This window comes from Biomphalaria glabrata, chromosome 13 (genome assembly GCF_947242115.1).
Source record: "Biomphalaria glabrata chromosome 13, xgBioGlab47.1, whole genome shotgun sequence".
Classification (NCBI taxonomy): Eukaryota; Metazoa; Mollusca; class Gastropoda; family Planorbidae; genus Biomphalaria; species Biomphalaria glabrata.
Window position 1 is genome coordinate 23020726 of NC_074723.1, and position 18459 is coordinate 23039184.

Sequence of the window (18459 nt, forward strand, 5' to 3'; positions counted from 1 at the left end):
TGTCCAGCGCTATCCGCTTTTCGGAGATCCCGTTAGGTCTCTTACTCACCGTTGCCCCGGGGCCCCACAGGGGGGGGCTGGACATAACCCCTTTGAGTTCCTTTTACACTTGCCGGCTGCTCATTCATCAGCGGCAAGCAACCAGTACCCTTGGCCACTCCCAAAGAGCGGAGTGTTCACGCGGCGACCACGATGAGGTGGTACTGGAACGCCGCGGGGCCACAGAAACAGAAAACCTTACCATCATCTGCCCTATAGATTGCAAGGTCTGAAAGGGAAACCAAACTTTACTTTTAATGTGCTTCCTTTTCCTTTAGACAGCTGAGCATGTCTTAGGTTCAGTGCTCTGTGCCTCTGGATGTTTTAGTGTATTCAGGCTACAGGCGCTCGACGACGTCCTCGCTAAGTATAGCACTCCTGTTGAAAGTTCCCATGACTTCTTGATCAAAGATTTTGGGGAAGATAGATGGCTGAGTACTTTGTTGGTGAGTTCTTAGCTTCCTGTAAATCTTTTTAGAAACAAACTATTATAGTAAATCAAAAAAACAACAACATTATTGTATGAACTATTTAAAAAATTAAAAATAAAAAAAAAAGACCTCCATATAAATTAGAACAAACAAAAATATTCGAAACTCATGTGTATCCATATTGAATATTTTCATTGTTAATGTTAATAGCTCTTTCATTTCCATGTTAAATTTTAATATTTTGTTTACGTTCTTAAAGCAATAAGAATACAGTAACAGAAAAAGGAAGAGAAATTGATATTTCTTTTACTTGATAATACAAAAATCAATAATAAAAAAAAAAACATTAGTAAATTAACTATTGGTAATTAATTATTTTGTTTGGTATCTCGAACAAGGGAAAGAAATTATACTTGGCTGAAGTGGTAGTATAAGCTAAATTAGTCCCCTTTAAAGTTCGCTGCTTTAAAGTAAGTTTGAAATAAACATTAGATAATTATACAATCTTCTATTTTCATTCACATCTCACTAGCAAAGTGGCTAGAATGTCGGATTAATGAGGCTTGAGTCATGAGTTCAAATTTAAAAAAAATAAATGTTTTTAAAATACATTTACGGTAAAATTCGCGCAGATATTTCTTTCTTTCCACCCCCTCTCATTTCCCCAACTGGTCCAGATAAGAGATAGAATCATAGTGTCTTGAGAAAGCTAAAAGCCCTAACTTAACCAAAAACTATTGGTAAAAATATTTCTAATTGCTCAGATTTATTGTTGTTGGTCTAGATGTATTACAAATTTAAATTGCATGACTGATCCAAACTAATAGTTACAACAACTATTCGCATAAGCTTTGTTTTGTTTTTCATATTTCATGATAGTTTTATTGTACAGTTCAAATAAAAGCACAATAAAAGTGTTCTTTTTTACTTTTTTAATTACTTAAAAACAACATCCTCTGCATTTCCAATAATTTAAACACAGGATCAATTAAAAAGCTAGATATTTATATTTATTCCACCATAGATGGGAATGTGTAATAGACCAAACTAGTGCGTACGAACAAGGACAATTTTGTTGTCAATTTATTGATGAAGAGATAAAATTAATTTGAGTGTTACCTTCTGTCTTGTAAAACTGATTGGTTCAGATACAGAGTGGTTGGAAAGTTAAGTACTGCTCAGACGCTAAGATTTCATCTAGTTGTCCGAATTGTTTCGGAGATCTTTACAGACAAAGGAGAAGATGGCTACCTTCTACACTGACAAACCACATGCAAATGGCTGAGGTACAGAAATTTTACATTTTAAAGTATCAACCTAAATAACAATAAGATAAACTAAGGGGGGTGGGAGTTGTTCATCTCTACCTCTGAGATATACTCGCACAGACGTCTGGTAAACGTGACGTAGTCAAGAAATCAACAATCTTAACATGTGAACTAACACACTCAAAGTTCAAGACAAAGTGAACAAATATGCCAGCCATTTCTGCTCTTAAAGCGCATTTATAATTTAAAGTTTCATTTCTATTTATATTAACACGCCTTGTCTTGACATAAAAGATGTTTTGTACATATTCATAGAGGCCCTATTTTTAAGCACATTATTATATTTTAAATATTAAAGTTAATATTCTGTAACAGACATTAACGGAACGAGGTCCACTTTATATGCATATTAAATAGGTACACGGTGTTCTTTTACTATCTGGCCAACTATCCTGCAGTGATCTGCCCCCCCCCCCCTTTTTAACACTAATTTTAGAAAATTAAAGGTTGAGTGTGCTAAAAAAAAGGACATTCTGCATGTTTCAGTACATTTGTTTTTAAAAGCTTTTATATGAAGCAATTTCATCTTATTCCATGCTCATAGCTATAGTCTAACCTCATTTGTGGACCAATGGAGAGGGGGGTATCTGGGAGAAGGTTTTCCATGCTGCCTTTAGACGCTCAGTAAACTCAACTCTTCTCGAGCTCTCTTGAGGTAGCCAATATAAGCTCTAGCGTTCATAGCCTCTGGGACACATATATTACAACAGAACCAACAGAATCCAACAAAACCAACAAAATCCTAACAAAACCAACAAGATCAAAACAAAACCAACAGAATCTAACAAAACCAACAAAATCCAAACAAAACATGTTCAATAGGTTCAAACAAAACGCTAATCAACTGAAGGTCTCTTACATGTTGATTAAACAAAGAAATCATGGGATTGTCTTTGACGCTTTTGTTTTCCAATGGAGGGTCTCTCTGGAACACATTTATTTCTTCCACGAAGGCAAACGGCATTGCCTTCCACTGCTTATGTCACTTCAACAAATATAAGATTTGTGCCTTTGACTTCTTAACAAATATAATATTTAGTATGTTTGTATTTCTTTCTTGATCCAACTACTGTCAGATACTTGTGCTACTTTTCAGGAATGGCGATACATCTCTAAGTTCAACAACAAAGTTTCTGTGGCTCTGCTCTTCTACCAACTTTTACTTTTCGTTTACACCATCATGGCACCAAGTTTAATCATTCTGATCATCAGTGGTAAGTAGACCTAATATAGGGTTAGGTTCTGTCTCATGTTTTGGAATCTAACTAATGGTCTATACGCGGCCTAGCACGATGCTAAGACTAGTCACACAATTAGTTCATTAGGTCACTCGGTGTATCTAGGCACCATAGAACCTTATGATGTAGACCGACTAGCGTTATTGACCAAATCGCATGGTATAGGTTAATAAGGATACAACCACAACACTTCCATATCAAATCCATGATAAAAATGATAATGTTTTTGTAAAATAGTGTAGAGGCATTACTCATTGTTGATTTGGGTATCCTGCAAGACAGACCATCGTAAGAAATGTTTTTCGATTAGCTTGAAGAAAAAATATGCAATCGGTGTAATGGGTAAGGATAATTTTTAGAGGTCCTACTGGCACATAGAACACATGAAATGAGACATCTTCCGAAAATGAAACCAGAAGACATTCTTGAGCCACCCGCAAATACGTAAGCCAATTATCCACAACAAATGATGTACCTTTATTTAATATTACAGACTTCAAGAAATTTCAAGAATTTTTTTCCGAGTCAATAGCTTGGCTTTCTTTTCAATAGGTCCAAAAGAAAGTAAATCTAGATAATATTAAAAGGAAATTAAATTAAATTAAAATCTATCTATCTATCTATCTAGCTAGCTAGCTATCATCTATCTATCTAGTTAACATGTATTTTATTTTGACCCTTCATTCTATCGGAAGACGTTTATCATACCGTAGAAAAGGTTCTTCCTGGAGTTAGTGGAAAAATTTTAGAGTCCCCGCCCTTGCCAGCAAGAGGGTCTGGGGAGCGCCGTGAGCTCTCCCAGCGGGGTTCGGGGCGGAGTCCCACCGCCAAGTACTATTTCCGGTATTGAAAGCCAACATAATGCATATTCTGAGGTATCTACATTGCATTATCCTGCTATTAAAAAGTTTTCTCTCAAAAACCTAATGTGCTATTCTTACTTAATTAGATCATCCCGCGCCGTTCGGCTCATTGGGCGGAAAGCTGTTTCCACAAAAATCTGTCACTAGCAATGTCTGAAGCCTCTTCTCACCTGCTCTGAGGACTTCTATGAATGTGTGGCGTGAAGTTGTACAAGGATGTTCCTGTATGCAATTTCCTCGTAATGGCCTCCATGTCATTGCATCTCTTATTATGCGTAATTCATTTTGTCGAATACATGTCCCGCAAACCTCATGCGACGCTCTGTCAAAATTTTACCAAGGGGTCGACTCCCAGTTCGGCTTAAGATTTCCTTCATTGAGACCCAATCTCTACAACTGACTCCTAAATCCGTCTTAGACATCTTTGTTGAGCCACATTTAGTCTTTTTCAATTTCGCAGATGGCTATTAACCTCACTTTATTAATGTAGCCCAGCCACTGGTAGAAATGTGTAACCTCTCTTGGCTACGCTCTTGGAATTAGGTGACTGTGGTTTGCTTTAGATTTTATATCGAAAAGGGAAGTTTTATCTCAAAATCATCTGTTGGGTGGTTTTAAACTAAAAAATATCTGGAGTTTTTTTTTTTTATTAAATTCAAACTCTCTTAGCTATGCTCATAGAAGTTTGCTTTAGAATAATATTGAAAAGAGAGGCTTTTAACCTCAAAACTCTCTGTAGGGGGGATTTTAAGCTCAAAACCATCGGGAAAGGTTTTAAACTTAAAAAAAAGACATCTGGAGGAGGGGATATAAACTCAAACCTCCACCTTTTACTTGGCTCTGCTTATGGAATTTTAACTGTGTAATTTGCTTTATTTATATTGAAGCGGTATTTCTTAGCTTCAAACCCCGCTAGAGGAGGGTTTAAACTCAAAACCCCTTTGACAACGCTCATAGAATTGTAAGTTTGTAATTTTTTTTTGTTTTGTTGAAGAGGTATTTTTTTAGCTACAAACCGACTTAAGAGGGGTTTTAAAAACACAAATCCCCTTTTGGCTACGCTTATAGATTCTGGTGACTGATGTAGGCCTATGGATAGTCTTATGATGTAGAGAAAGTTTTATCGTAAATTTCGGAGGGGGTTTTTAAAATCAAATATTCCTTAGCTATGCTCTTGGAATTTGAGGATTGTCGTTTGCATTTTTTTGTGTGTTGTTGTAAAGAAGAGGAGGATTAAACTGCGAAACTACCTGGTAGGGATTTTAAACTCAACACCCCCTTGGCTGCGCTGGGAAAGTGATGATTTAGTATTAAAATTTCATCTAAAATAAACAAAATCAGAGCAAAAAAAAGGTCACTAAACCCTGACCCCCCCTTATGGGGGGATTTCATTTCGGGGAGGGGTTGACCCCCTTGGCTACGCCCATGTATGTATGTATATATATATTTATATATTATATATAGAGAGATATTTATATAGATATATATTCACTTTAGGACTTATTTATCATTGATGAATCAAGGTTTACGCTGTATCCATTAGGCCTACTCATTGTATTCTAATGTATTTTTTCTCCATAGATGCTTTAAAACACTTTATGGGGGTTTTGTTGGTTCCGGTCACGATACAAGTTTTTTTTGCTTTCGTGTTCATTGTGTATTGCCTTGTCAAGCCAGTCAGACTTCAAATTTGGGCAAGTATTACTTAATAGAACTTGCTTTTACCTTTTTTTTATTATTCAATACGCTGCTTGCTTAGAATTTTGTTGAACATTTTTACCAAACATATTGACTATTACCATTCACTCATCAATTACTAAAAATATATAAGAATATATTTCAATATATGTTTGTTATATACTCTACATTATCATGACACAGGAAGAATTCAACAATGAACGATCAATGTAAAAAAGCACTATATCTTATCTTCCATAAAAATGTTGCTATAACCTACCTGCTGAACTACTAAAAAACGAAAGGGTCTACTAGAATACCACTAATGTAATCATGAGTTCTATAACATGGTTATAGTTTCTTGTCGAAGCCAAAATATTTATCATAGTTTAAATGTTATTAATTATTTATTATCTAGAATAGATTAGCAGGATAGGCATTCTGAGCACAAACTTCTTTTATAAAGAAGAGGGGGAAAGCGAGAAAGTACAGCAAACAGGAAAGAAAAACAATAACAATAATAATAATAATAATCTTTATTGTCCGTAAGGAAATTAGTCTTACAATTTGTGCATTACACCAAACAAAACATTGTAGCTATGAAAAAAACAAAATGTTCATTCACACCAGACTCACTCATAATTTACATGTGAAAAGTTAAAAATACTTTTTAAAAAAAAAAGGTGATATTAAGCGTAGTTTAATCAATTAGTTTGGATCGGTCATGTAATTAAATGTTTAATAGATCTAGAATAACAATAATAAATCTGTGCGATTACTTACTTACTTAGACTTAGGTCCTCCCGCGCCGTTCGGCGCATTGGGCGGCAAGCTGTCTCCATAATGATCTGTCACTGGCAATGTCTGAAGCCTCCTCCCACTGTTCTGAGGTCCTCCATGAAGGTGTGTCGCCAGGTAATACGAGGACGTCCCTGTTTGCGCTTTCCTCGTTTTGGCTTCCAGGTTATCGCAACTCTTGGTGTGCGTAATTCATTTTGACGTAGAACATGTCCCGCAAACCTCATGCGACGCTCAGTCACAACCTCACTAAGTGTTCGACTCCCAGTTCGGCATAGGATTTCCTTGTTTGAGATCCGGTCTGTGTAACTGACTCCCAAAATCCGTCTCAGCCATCTCTGTTGAGCCACATTTAGTCTTTTCTCAATTTTGACAGATGACTTCCACGTCTCACATGCATATGTAGCAGTTGGAATGACGATTGTGTTGAGAAGGTGTATTTTTGTCTCGAGTCCAATGGCTTGGCTAGTCCAAATAGGCTGCAGCCTTTGGAAAATGCTCCCTGCCTTTCCTATTCGACATGCTACATCATGGTAAGCATCTCCATCATTTGTTATGATGCTGCCAAGGTACGTGAACTTGTCCAGCTCTTCAAGCTTTGACTCGCCAAGTCTGATGGGGACACCCTTTGCCTTATATCCCACTCGCATAATTTTAGTCTTATCCAAGTTTATGCGGAGGCCAATTTTGGGTGCCTCTCTGTCTAGGCTCTCCGTCATTTCTTGAATGCATTTATTTGTAGCCCCGAGTAGTGCAACATCATCAGCAAAGTCCAAGTCCATCAATCGGAGTTGTTCATGCCATGGAATACCAAAGGCAGTCTGGTTCATTGCTCTCCTCATTATGTAGTCGATGGCTAGGAGGAAAAGGAAGGGAGATAAGATGCACCCCTGTCTCACACCTGTCTCGATTGTAAAAAACTCTGTTGTTCCCTCTTCTGTTTTAATGCAGCAACTAGACTGACTGTAAAGGCGTCGTAGGATCTGGACGAATTTTTCTGGGATACCGTATTCTCTAACTATTTTCCATAGTGATTCTCGGTGGACACTATCAAACGCTTTTTTGAAGTCCACAAAACTGATCATTAGCCGTTGTTGGTACTCAAGACTTTGTTCTATGATATTTCGTAAAACGAAAATCTGCTCTGTACATGATCTGCCTCTTCGGAAACCTGCTTGTTCTTCTCTGAGCCTTTCATCTACAGACTGTTGAAGCCGTCTCAACAAAACAGTGCTGAAAACTTTGCCTGGGACAGAGAGGAGAGTAATGCCCCTCCAGTTGTTGCAATCTGCCAAGTTGCCCTTTTTTGGAAGCTTTACAATCACTCCCTTTTGCCAGTCCTCTGGGACTTTTGAAGTTCGCCAACAGAGATTTAAGAGATCAGTCATTCTGTTAACAATGCACTGTCCCCCATATTTTAGCATTTCTGCTGATATCATGTCTAGTCCTGGTGCTTTGTTATTCTTTAGCACTGCTATGGCCATGGTAACCTCCTCAGCAGTTATTGGGTCTGTCTTGACCTTGAGATCATTGTCTGGAGAGGGGTCCTTGAATATGTAAGTTAGGTCTGGCGACAGTTGGTTAAGGGTCTCTTTAAAGTGCTCTACCCATCTTGCATCCTGTTCTTCTTTGGTTAACAAAGTTTTGCCTTGCTTGTCTTTTATTGGTGCCCCATGTCCACTCTTTGCTCCAGTGAGATCTCGGACAATACGATGGAGGGTTTTTGTGTCATTTCTGCTTGCAGCTGCTTGTGCCTCTTGTCCCTTCTGCTCAATCCCGTCCCGTTTATCTTGCCGACAGCTTCTCTTTACTTTCAGATCTGCTTCCCTATAAGCTTCTTCCGCTAGGCTACGATCCTGTGTTTCATTTTTCTGATCTCGTCTTCGTTTGGCCTCTTTCCTCTCATCTATCAATTTCCATGTTCTGTCTTGTATCCACCGTTCCTTGTATGAACCTCGCCTCCTTCCGATAACTTCTTCCGCGCACCCAATAGTGGTATCTTTGAAGTTGGCCCACTCTTCTTCAAGGGTCAATATATCTGCAAGAGCCTCAAAGCGGTTCGTTAGTTTCAATTGGAACTGTGCTGCAGTTTACAAATATTACAAATATTTTTTACCAATTGTTTTTTGGTAAGCACAATTTTATGCTTTTGAATTTTTCAGTATGATTTGATCCTATCACTTGTCCAGTTGGAAAAGGTGGGGGAGAAAGATGGGATTATCTGGGGGATCAAATTTTAAATGCATTTAAAAAAAAAAAGAACGATCTGAATTTGAACTCAAGGGCTAAAGCCTTCTCGGTCTCATTAAGCGAATACACTAACCACTCTGCCAGGGAAGTGCTTATAGAAATAGGTTTTATAATCATCTGTTGTTAGTTTCAAACTTATCTCTCTACAAAGTATAAAGGGAATTAACTCACCATCTTATCAGTTAATTACAATTTCTTTCCCTTGTGAGTTGTAAGCTACGTTTAAAAAAAATGTATACTTTCGCGAGACACGAAAACTTTTTTTTTTTTTTTTTTACACTTTATACACTTGCAAATGTGTCGTACAATGTCAAAGGAGAGCTTGTGTTTTGTCTAGGACCATCTTTACCCTTAAGTGACATCATATCACTTATGTACAGTCAGAACCTTGTGCTGGAATGTCAGGCGCACAGCATTCATTGTATATGGCGCCCAAATTTAATATATTAATTATAAAAAGTTCATTGCACTTTTGGTCTAATACATTCAAGTTGTTTCGTTCTTTTTTAAAGTTCAGTAGAAGCTTGTTGTTTTTTTTACAAAGCTTCTATTAGGTCACGTTTGTCCGTCTGGTACTATTATTGTACACGTCATTTCACACACCTTTTCTCGGAGCAAGTTGAAACATTACACAATTTTTTGGGTACCTAACAAAACATGAATCAATCAAAAAAAAAAATCAGTTAGTTAAATAATTATTGGTAATTAATTGTTTAATATGGTATCGAAAAGGGTACACAAATGCTACTTATTCAGAGATGTAGCTATATATGTGGAGATATGCCGTTTTTGTACACGTGTTTTTTTTCCAATTTATTATTCTCGGATAAAGTTAAAATTTTGCACAATTATTAATAGTCGACGACAATGCACGAAACAATTAAAAAATTGATTAATCAATTTGTAGTAATAAATAAATTACGTTTTAAATAGAAAAAAAGAGCTTATTTCTGCTGTATTGAGATATGTATTAAATCTTTTGCGGTTCTTCACCTTAGATAAGCTTTGTTTTTCAAAAAAAATGTTTTTAACATTTTGTTTGTTTAATTAAATGATTTAAATTTACCATATATCGACCGTTCACGTTTTCAGGCATCAGTCATCTATACCTGTGTGTATATTCTAGTGATGGGCTTCGTCTTGTTTGCTACAGTTCGTGAATTTTACAATGCATGGTATGTGCCCAGTGAGAATGAGATGTTTGTATCAGAACTACAGCCGAATGTCTCTTTACAGGAGATCACTGGTAAATGTAAACCTTAGTGAATTACTTTTTTTTAAATATTAAGTTTGAAACTTATGATGTTCAAAGCTAAACTGATTTTGGTTTACAAAGAGGATGGTCAAAATTTGGGTTTCTTTTGAAAATGGAAATAGGTATTGAAATTGGTCTCTACTGAACATATAGAGTAACAGAACAGATCAAACACACACGTCATAAAACAGATAAACTGTAACATCTTTTCAGATCTCCCGATCGATTGGGCAGAGGATGTATAGATAATCCGTTTCTGTGGCCAACTGTTAACGAGGGTGTCATGTGGCCGGAACCACGACCAACCACCGTTACTTTTATCCAACTATGTCAGGTACCCATTAAAGTTAGATGTACTCAGGGGCGTCCTAAAAATTCCGAAATTCAAAATCCCAGCCTTTACCGAGATTGGAACCCGAGACCTCTTGGTTCGGAAGGCAAGCGTTTTACTTCTCAGCTACAAAGACACAAGATTAACTATGATTTAAAAAACAAATCTGGTGTCCTGAAGAAGTGAGACTCAAAGTGCTCATGGTAATGTTTCATGTACTTTTAACAGTCATATACATCACTTCCTGATCACCAGGTTTCCAAGCAAAGTACAAGGCTCTTAGAATATCTAAGAATGAATTCTTCTTAAATATTTATCAACATACCAATCCTGTTCTAAATTGACATTGTTGTCAATTTATTATATCTAGTCATATAAAAAGTAGGGATAATGTTAGCTTGAAATAGACTTCTATAGACATTACTTGCTGTAATCTATCACTTAAGTCTAAACAAGTCTACAAAATAAACAAAATCTCTTTCATTCTGTACCTACGTTATAACTCTGTTTTATATATGTTATCAACATTGTTTAATAAAATATTTTTAAAAATCTATATATTTAATTAGTAAATTCACAAAGTAATGTTAAATATCTGTTAGGAATACTAATCTACTATAAATATGTTTTTCTATTACATTTCTATATACTATATAGACAGATATAGGATACCACCTGGACCGGTATCATTGTTTTGCTGTTACTTCAGCTCCATCCTTATTTCCTTCATTGTTGTTATCCTCCTGCACCCATCAGAACTCAAATGTTTGATCTTTGGAATTATCTACATTCTGTGCCTACCTTCTGCTTCATTGCTGCTACCTTTGTATTGCTTTTGTAATTTAAAGGACAGCAGTTGGGGTAAGTACGAGTTCAACATTGAGTGTAGGGCAGCTGTAGGGATACTGTGACAGTTCGGTTAACCAAATTCCTCCGTTTTTCTGTAGCTGTTCTTAGCAAGATATCAAGAAAGAGGCATGGAAAAAATGCTGAAATGATCCAAATACTAGATTGTGATGGAGTGCGAGGCGAGATGTTGTATACAGTTGAATGGCCAAACATTAGTCATTTAAATACTTAGGGTCCAATATAACAAGAGATGGAGGATCAATAAAAGAGATAAAAGTCTGTTTACATGTATTACCCATTGTAAAAGCATCTGTGTACACAATGCATTGGACAATAACCATGTGTAAAAACAAATGCTACCTGACTTGAATACAGCTTTTAGAAAGAGAGTGGGATGTTGGAACTTTGAGGATTTGAGAAGCATTCTAAATCACCTTCACCTTCGCCTAGCTCTTGGTCTTTTGAACTGTTGGGGCACCAAACATGAGCTGTCGGCCATCTTTCTCCATTCCTCTCTGTCTTTGCCTTGGATACGATCTCTTTCAATGGCATGCCCGTCCAGTATTTGATGTTGCCTGCATCTTTTTTTCTGGTACTGTTCCCTGTAGGAAAGTCTTTGCGATCCTTGGGGATGTTAATATATAGCCATGCAGTTTTAGTTTGCGTTTTTTTACAACCGTTAGCAGGTCATCTTGGGGTCCAATGACGTTGTAATTCTGTTTCTAATCTTTTCGATTAATATTTCTTAATAAATATAATTTCATATAAATGCTGTTATCGTAATGCCATTGTAATTTGTTATCTAAGAAAATCTAGTCATTAAATTGTATCAATAATTTTAAATAAATTATGCTTATGGCTATCTACATTAATTTTTATTAGACTCGACTTTCTTTTTGGAAAGAAACAAACCTAAAATACCACCAACTCACTCACTGATTTATCAAGAAATGTCTTAAACTGTGACGTATCCGCGTATGTGACTGGAAAGAAGCTAATGTCACCCACCTATTTAAAAAAGGAGAAAAATCTGACCCAGGAAACTACAGACCAGTATCACTTACCAGCATCACATGTAAAATCCTAGAACACATAATATGTAGCAACATCATAAACCACTTAGACAAACATAATGTCCTCACACCATACCAACATGGCTTTAGGAAATATAGATCATGTGAAACACAACTAATAGGACTAATTGATGATTTTTCAAAAGGTTTAGATAATAGTGAACAAATAGATGCTATCTTACTAGATTTTTCTAAGGCTTTTGACAAAGTTCACCACCATAGTTTGCTTAAAAAATTAAAATATTTCGGCATTAATGGTCCACTGTATCAGTGGATTAAAGACTTTCTGATAGGGAGAGAACAAACTGTAATAATAAATGGCTCTAAATCAACACCGATAACAGTAAACTCAGGTGTACCTCAAGGAACAGTCTTGGGTCCACTACTATTTTTAATTTACATAAATGATTTACCAAATTGCATTACTTCAGGAACAAAAGTCAGATTATTTGCAGACGATTGCATAATATATAGAACAATAAAAACAACACAAGACACAGATATTTTACAAAGAGAATTAGATGGATTACAGAAATGGGAATCAAATTGGAGCATGTCTTTCCACCCAGAAAAAATGTCAGTTGTTAAGAGTAACAAAAAAACTAAAACAAATTAATTCCACTTATCTTATTCATGGCAAACCAGTAACACAGACTAAAAACGCAAAATACCTAGGTGTTATAATAAATGAAAAACTGTCATGGAATCCACATATTGATAAAACTACAAAAAATCAAACAAAGCTTTAGGATTTATTAAAAGAAATTTCTATAAATCAAATAAGAACATAAAACTAAAATGTTATTTAACCTTGGTTAGGCCAATAATAGAATATGCATCCTCTGTTTGGGACCCCTCAACTCAAGAAAACATTAAGAAACTAGAACAGACACAAAATAGAGCAGTGCGATTCATAACAAACGAATATTCACATTTGACTAGAGTAACACCTTTAGTAAAATCACTAAATTTAGAGAGCTTTCAGGACAGAAGGCTCAAATGTAAAGTAGCAATAATACATAAAACACTGAACCATAATCTTCAAATACAAAAACAAAATTTAATAAAATACTCTGAAAGACACAAAGATAAAGGCACATTCCTCGTCCCATATGCTAGGACAAATTTGTACAAATACTCCTTCTTCCCTAGTGCTATTAGAGCATGGAATGGGTTGCCTGAGCTAGCCAGGAAAAACAGTGACTTGGCAGAATTTAAGTCATTGGTTAATTTGCATGACTAAATGCATGACGCGTAGGACGTAATCATCTTTTTTGAAGTAACGTCTGTATAATATAAGATAAATTTCGTACACAGGTTTTTTTACCTTCTTGACTCTCAATAAGAACCCGATTCGACATATTCGCAACCTGACGACTACTATTCGAGAAAAACCGCAAGCTTTCTATCAAACCTTTTTTTTTATTTTCGATATTTCCCCAATAACTGGCAGTCTACTTATAAAGAAATTTTTAAAAAGCACACATTTCGTGTTTTTAAAGCAATTTTTTTTCCATAAGTCTACTTATTTTTAATATGCTTAAGTCATTTCCACTTCCTTTTAGAAGCGCTCTAAATAAAAAAATAAAAAAAACAATCCAAGTAGCATTAATAAAAAGATCTAGAGTATCTTTCTTTTTCGAGAGAAAGAAAGAGAGAGAGAGAGAAAGAGTGAGAGAGAGCATCGAATGGTACTTTGTCAAAACAAAACAAAAAAAAAACAACTAAATCTTAAAAGCATAGAAAATCTAGATTATTTAGCAACATTCACAAGGGGAGAGTTAAACAATAAATAAAACCAATTTTATGTCTTTTTATTCAGAGAACAAAATACCAAAATAAATGTAGAAAGGGGAACGGGAATGTGGCATTCAATTGAGGCCTTTGGAAAATGCTTTTTTTTCTTCTTCAGGCCTAAAACTGATGTTATGAAGAAATGTATGCTGTGTCTAATACCGTACATTGCTTGCATGAAGATTAAAGGTTGAATAAAAAAGGGGGGATGTCACTTTCAAAGTATAATATAGATTGAATTCAGAAGCCGAAAAAAAAAGTCATAGTGTGCACGAAGGACTAATTTTTTGTAAATGGCGGGGGGGGGGGGGAGGGGGGAGCGGATAAGTGAATGTGTTACTAGAATTAACGGGACAAAGTATCAGTGTATGTATGTGTCGGGAGCGCATAATGAAGTGAGTCTTCCCAAATCAAGTAAAGTCAAAAGTCTATGTCGGAGAAATAACAATGCGCAGTTTAAAAAAAATGGGGGCTTCAGAGAGCAAGAGAGAGAGAGAGAGAGAGAGTGCGCGCGCTGTAAAATTTCATCGTAACAGATAAACTTTTTCACGGGTTTAAAAGTATGTTAAGTTGATCGTTCAAATGTGGCCGGTTCATTACAATTCAATACAAAGAAAAGAAGAGGGGGGGGGTTGGCCATAATAAAACATGTCAACAAAATCGACGGGCGTAGCCGTTGTGCTGCTAGTATTTTAGAAATTGTATTTCTGTGCTGCATACGGATTAAGAAATGTGTGTAGGATTCTGTTTTATTTTTTGAAATAGTTTGATGTGGCATGTCAATGTTACGGTGAAATAGTCCTGCTAGGCTACTCTTTTCCGTTTTGGAATATACTTCCGTATAGTTTCAGTGACCCATTTTATCATTTTGTTTTTATTGTGATTAAAAAGATAGTCTTTGGTGGTTTAGAAATTTTTTTTTATTGAACAGGACTACGTGAAGAACTGCCTAAGGTTGTTGTCAAAAAAAGCTACTGGTGTACAGAAAAGGTTATACCCTTCCTGAAAAAAATGTGCTTGTGAGTTAAACTAGTTTTATTATTTAACGGCTAGCATAGGACGAAAAAACTATAGGTTAAAATCTCAATCCATCTTATTGAGTAGGTTTAAATCAGTCAATCTATCTAATATACTGGGTTTAAATCTGTCAATTTATTATATTTTCTGTGTTTAAATCTGTCAATCTATCTCATTGTCTAGATTGAAATATTTCAATTTTTCTTATTATCGAGACCTAAATTTATCGATCTATCTTATTGTCTATATTAAGGGGAGGGGTATCTGCCTTTTCAAAAACTATCTGAATTCGAACTCAAGCCTCTAAAATGGAAGATCGACTTGTTAGTCACTGAGCTATCCAAGTAATTATAGTCTATTGCAATTTAAAAAACTTTATCAACGACCTAAATCTCTACACCAGTCTTATCTCCCGTTAGCTTAGTAGGCCATACTGTCTCTTTATACAAACAAACTATATTATTTGCACTGTTTAGACCTCAACTGACTATCTTTTTTTCCCTACTCATTTGTGTGTTGTCATCGACATTGAATGATTGTGCGAAGTTTCAACTTGATCCGAGAACGGGAAGTGGGAGAAGAAAAACGTGAACAAGATTCCACCCAGACAGACTGAGTTGAAATAAGCTGTGAACAAAATATCTAAGAAATCGATTTGTATGTACGTGCATATAAATCATTTTCAAAACAAGATGCAATAAACATTTTGTGTTATCTCGCTACTGTTATATAATATACAACATCATGGTATGGAGTACAATATCTGAATGTGTAAGATACACTCTTATCGAAAGAAATGTGAAAAGAAGTATCAATTTGTATGCTGTAATTCAAACAACCCAGTAAAAAAAGTTATCCTTTAAGAACACCACAGTTAACTGGAATAAGCCATTCAGATCATTATTCTTTGTTATATAACTTTCAGCTAATTTCTAAACCTTCTTCGAATGTAAACAATTATTTGTAATGATAACACTTTGCTAAGTATTTAAAAAAAATAAGGCACTAAAAATGTAGCTTTAAGTGGTTTAATATAAAACTAATTTGATAATTTTAACGTCTAATATTTTCTGTCACCATTAGCTGCTGCGTTAAATTGGTCCCATTAGATTCAAGTGCTATTGAAAAAGCAGCAGAGACTATTTTAACTGCGCAGGACATAATTGATGGAATCCCAGATGAGGATGACGAAAAAGACGATAAAACTGATAAGAAAGAGAAAAAATCTAGCGACAAATCGGACAAAGCAACCGATAAATCAACAAAAGGAAAAAATAAAGCAACTACTAATTCCGAGACATCAAAAACTAAAGGAGACCAGAAGAAAGAAGACAAAGAATCAAAGCATACAGATGAGTCCAGCAATGAAGATGAGACATCTCCAAAAGAACGAAAACATAGTAAAAAGATGACCGGAAAAGGCGAAGAAAAGAAGAAAGAAGTTGGCGAGGATAAAAGTAAAGATGAAACACAAAAGATTTCTAATGCTGATGACTCTGTTGATTTTGTTGATGCCACAAGTACAGCTGTAGATGGTAAGCAGTTTGAATAATGTATTCTTCTAATAATTACATATTTCTTGTTTTCAAATAACTACATGTTTGTTTACTTCTAATATGTTTTTTTCCAACAGTTGTAAACTACTTAGTTTTAATTCTATATTATGTAATCAAGATTCAGACCAATAATATTATCATATATGTGGTATAAATAGACACCAAAATGTAGTGTGCTTTGATGCGGGGCTTGAATTTTCAATATTACACTATAGCTCGTGTAGAGGTAAGATTCAGTGAGTGGGGTGTAACTTAATGAATGGATGTTACCTAGTCTGTTATGAACAAATATACTACAAAGCAACAATGAGTGGGTAAGTCATAGGATATATTTAGAAGACGATTTTTCCTGTGCAATATAAAATATTCTCAGTAACAGTGCTAAAAAATGTAAATGCACCAATGCATAAAACTATGTAATATACATCTAAGTCATACATAAAATCTCAACAAAACTTAGACATTACTCCAATGCAACACTAAAAGAACTGAGAATGCATCCCCAATAATCCCCATCATACAGTACTGACCAGGATCAGATCAGCACACCAATAAACAAGCAGACACAATCTCGCATCTTACCTCCGCTCAAAACAACAGTTTGGGCTATATCTTTTTTTCTTGGAATAAATCATTTGTTGTTGTTTTTGTTTTAAATAGCTAGGCTTATATGTTTGTTTTCTTGTAATAGCTTATCTTTTTTTTTTAAGGTAGACCTAAATACTAAATACCGGAATTTAGTGACTGATTTTTTGCTTTGATTTTGTTTAAGTGAGATTTTTGTATTAAACCATCACCTCAGCACAGCCAATAGGGTTTTGAGTTTAAACCCCCTACCAGGGGGGTTTGCGGGTCTATAAAACAAACAAAAAATAATAACGACAATCCCCAAATTCCAAGTGCATAGCTAAGGAAGATTTTGATTTTAAAACCCCCTCCAAAATTTTTTTTACGATAAAACCCCTCTTCAATTTAAGACTAAAGCATATATCAGTCACTCAAAATTCTAAGAGCGTAGCCAAAGGGGGATTCGAATTTAAACCACATCCATTCGGGATTTGAAGCTAAAATATACCTCTTCAATTAAAAAAAAGGCAAAATATACGCTCAAATTTCTATGAGCGTAGCCACGGATGGCTTTAAATTTTAAACCCCTCCAGATGGTTTTCAGTTTAAAATCCCCCTACAGATAGTTTTGAGGTTAAAACCCCATATCTTCAATATTATTCTAAACAAACTACAGTCACCAAATTCTATGAGAGTTTTGAATTGGTTAAAAAAAAAAAACCTCCATTGATTTTTTTCACCCCCCCCCCTAAAAAAAATGATGATTTTGACGATAAAACTTCCATTTTTGATAAAAAATCTGAAACAAACTACAGTCACCTAATTATAAGAGCGTAGCCAAGGGAGGTTACAAATTTCTACCAGTCGCTAGTCTCCATTTAATATAGTGCACTGAAAAGTCATCTGCCGAAATTAAAAAAAAAAGACTAAATGTGACTCCACAAAGATTGCTAAGATGGATCTTAGGAGTCAGTTATAGAGATAGGGACTCAATCAAGGAAATTCTATGCCAAACTGGGAGTCGACCCCTTGGTAAGGTTGTAACAGAGCGTCGTATTAGATTTGCGTGACATGTTCTCCGACAAAATGAATTACGCACACTAAGAGTTGCGATGTCATGTAGGCCATTACGAGGAAAGCGCAAACAGGGACATCCTAGTTCAACTTGCCGCCACACTTTCATGAAGGTCCTCAGAGCAGTGGACACCAGGTGGGAAGAGGCTTCAGACATTGCCAGTGACAGTTTTCGTAGAGGCACCTTGCCGCCCAATGCGCCGAACGGTATGTAAGAATAGCAGATTAGGTTTTTGAACTAAAAATTTTAATAGCAGAATAATGCACTGAAGATACATCAGAATATGCATTTTTTGGCTTTAAATACCGGAAATAGTGC

The 18459-nt window shown here is 35.6% G+C and overlaps 1 protein-coding gene across 4 annotated transcripts in view; it reads left to right on the top strand.

Annotated features, from left to right (window-relative positions):
- LOC106076808 (chitin synthase-like) overlaps positions 1-18459 on the top strand; it is a 53046-nt gene that overhangs the window by 25045 nt on the left and 9542 nt on the right. For 3 of the 4 annotated variants that reach the window (XM_056008052.1, XM_056008050.1, XM_056008049.1), the window contains exons 12-19: positions 318-485; positions 1619-1756; positions 2895-3012; positions 5481-5593; positions 9717-9870; positions 10868-11071; positions 14858-14945; positions 16027-16478. In XM_056008052.1, the coding sequence (XP_055864027.1) occupies positions 318-485; positions 1619-1756; positions 2895-3012; positions 5481-5593; positions 9717-9870; positions 10868-11071; positions 14858-14945; positions 16027-16478 (1435 nt within the window). The remainder of the gene's footprint in view (positions 1-317; positions 486-1618; positions 1757-2894; positions 3013-5480; positions 5594-9716; positions 9871-10867; positions 11072-14857; positions 14946-16026; positions 16479-18459) is intronic. The other variant, XM_056008051.1, reaches the window with a different exon arrangement.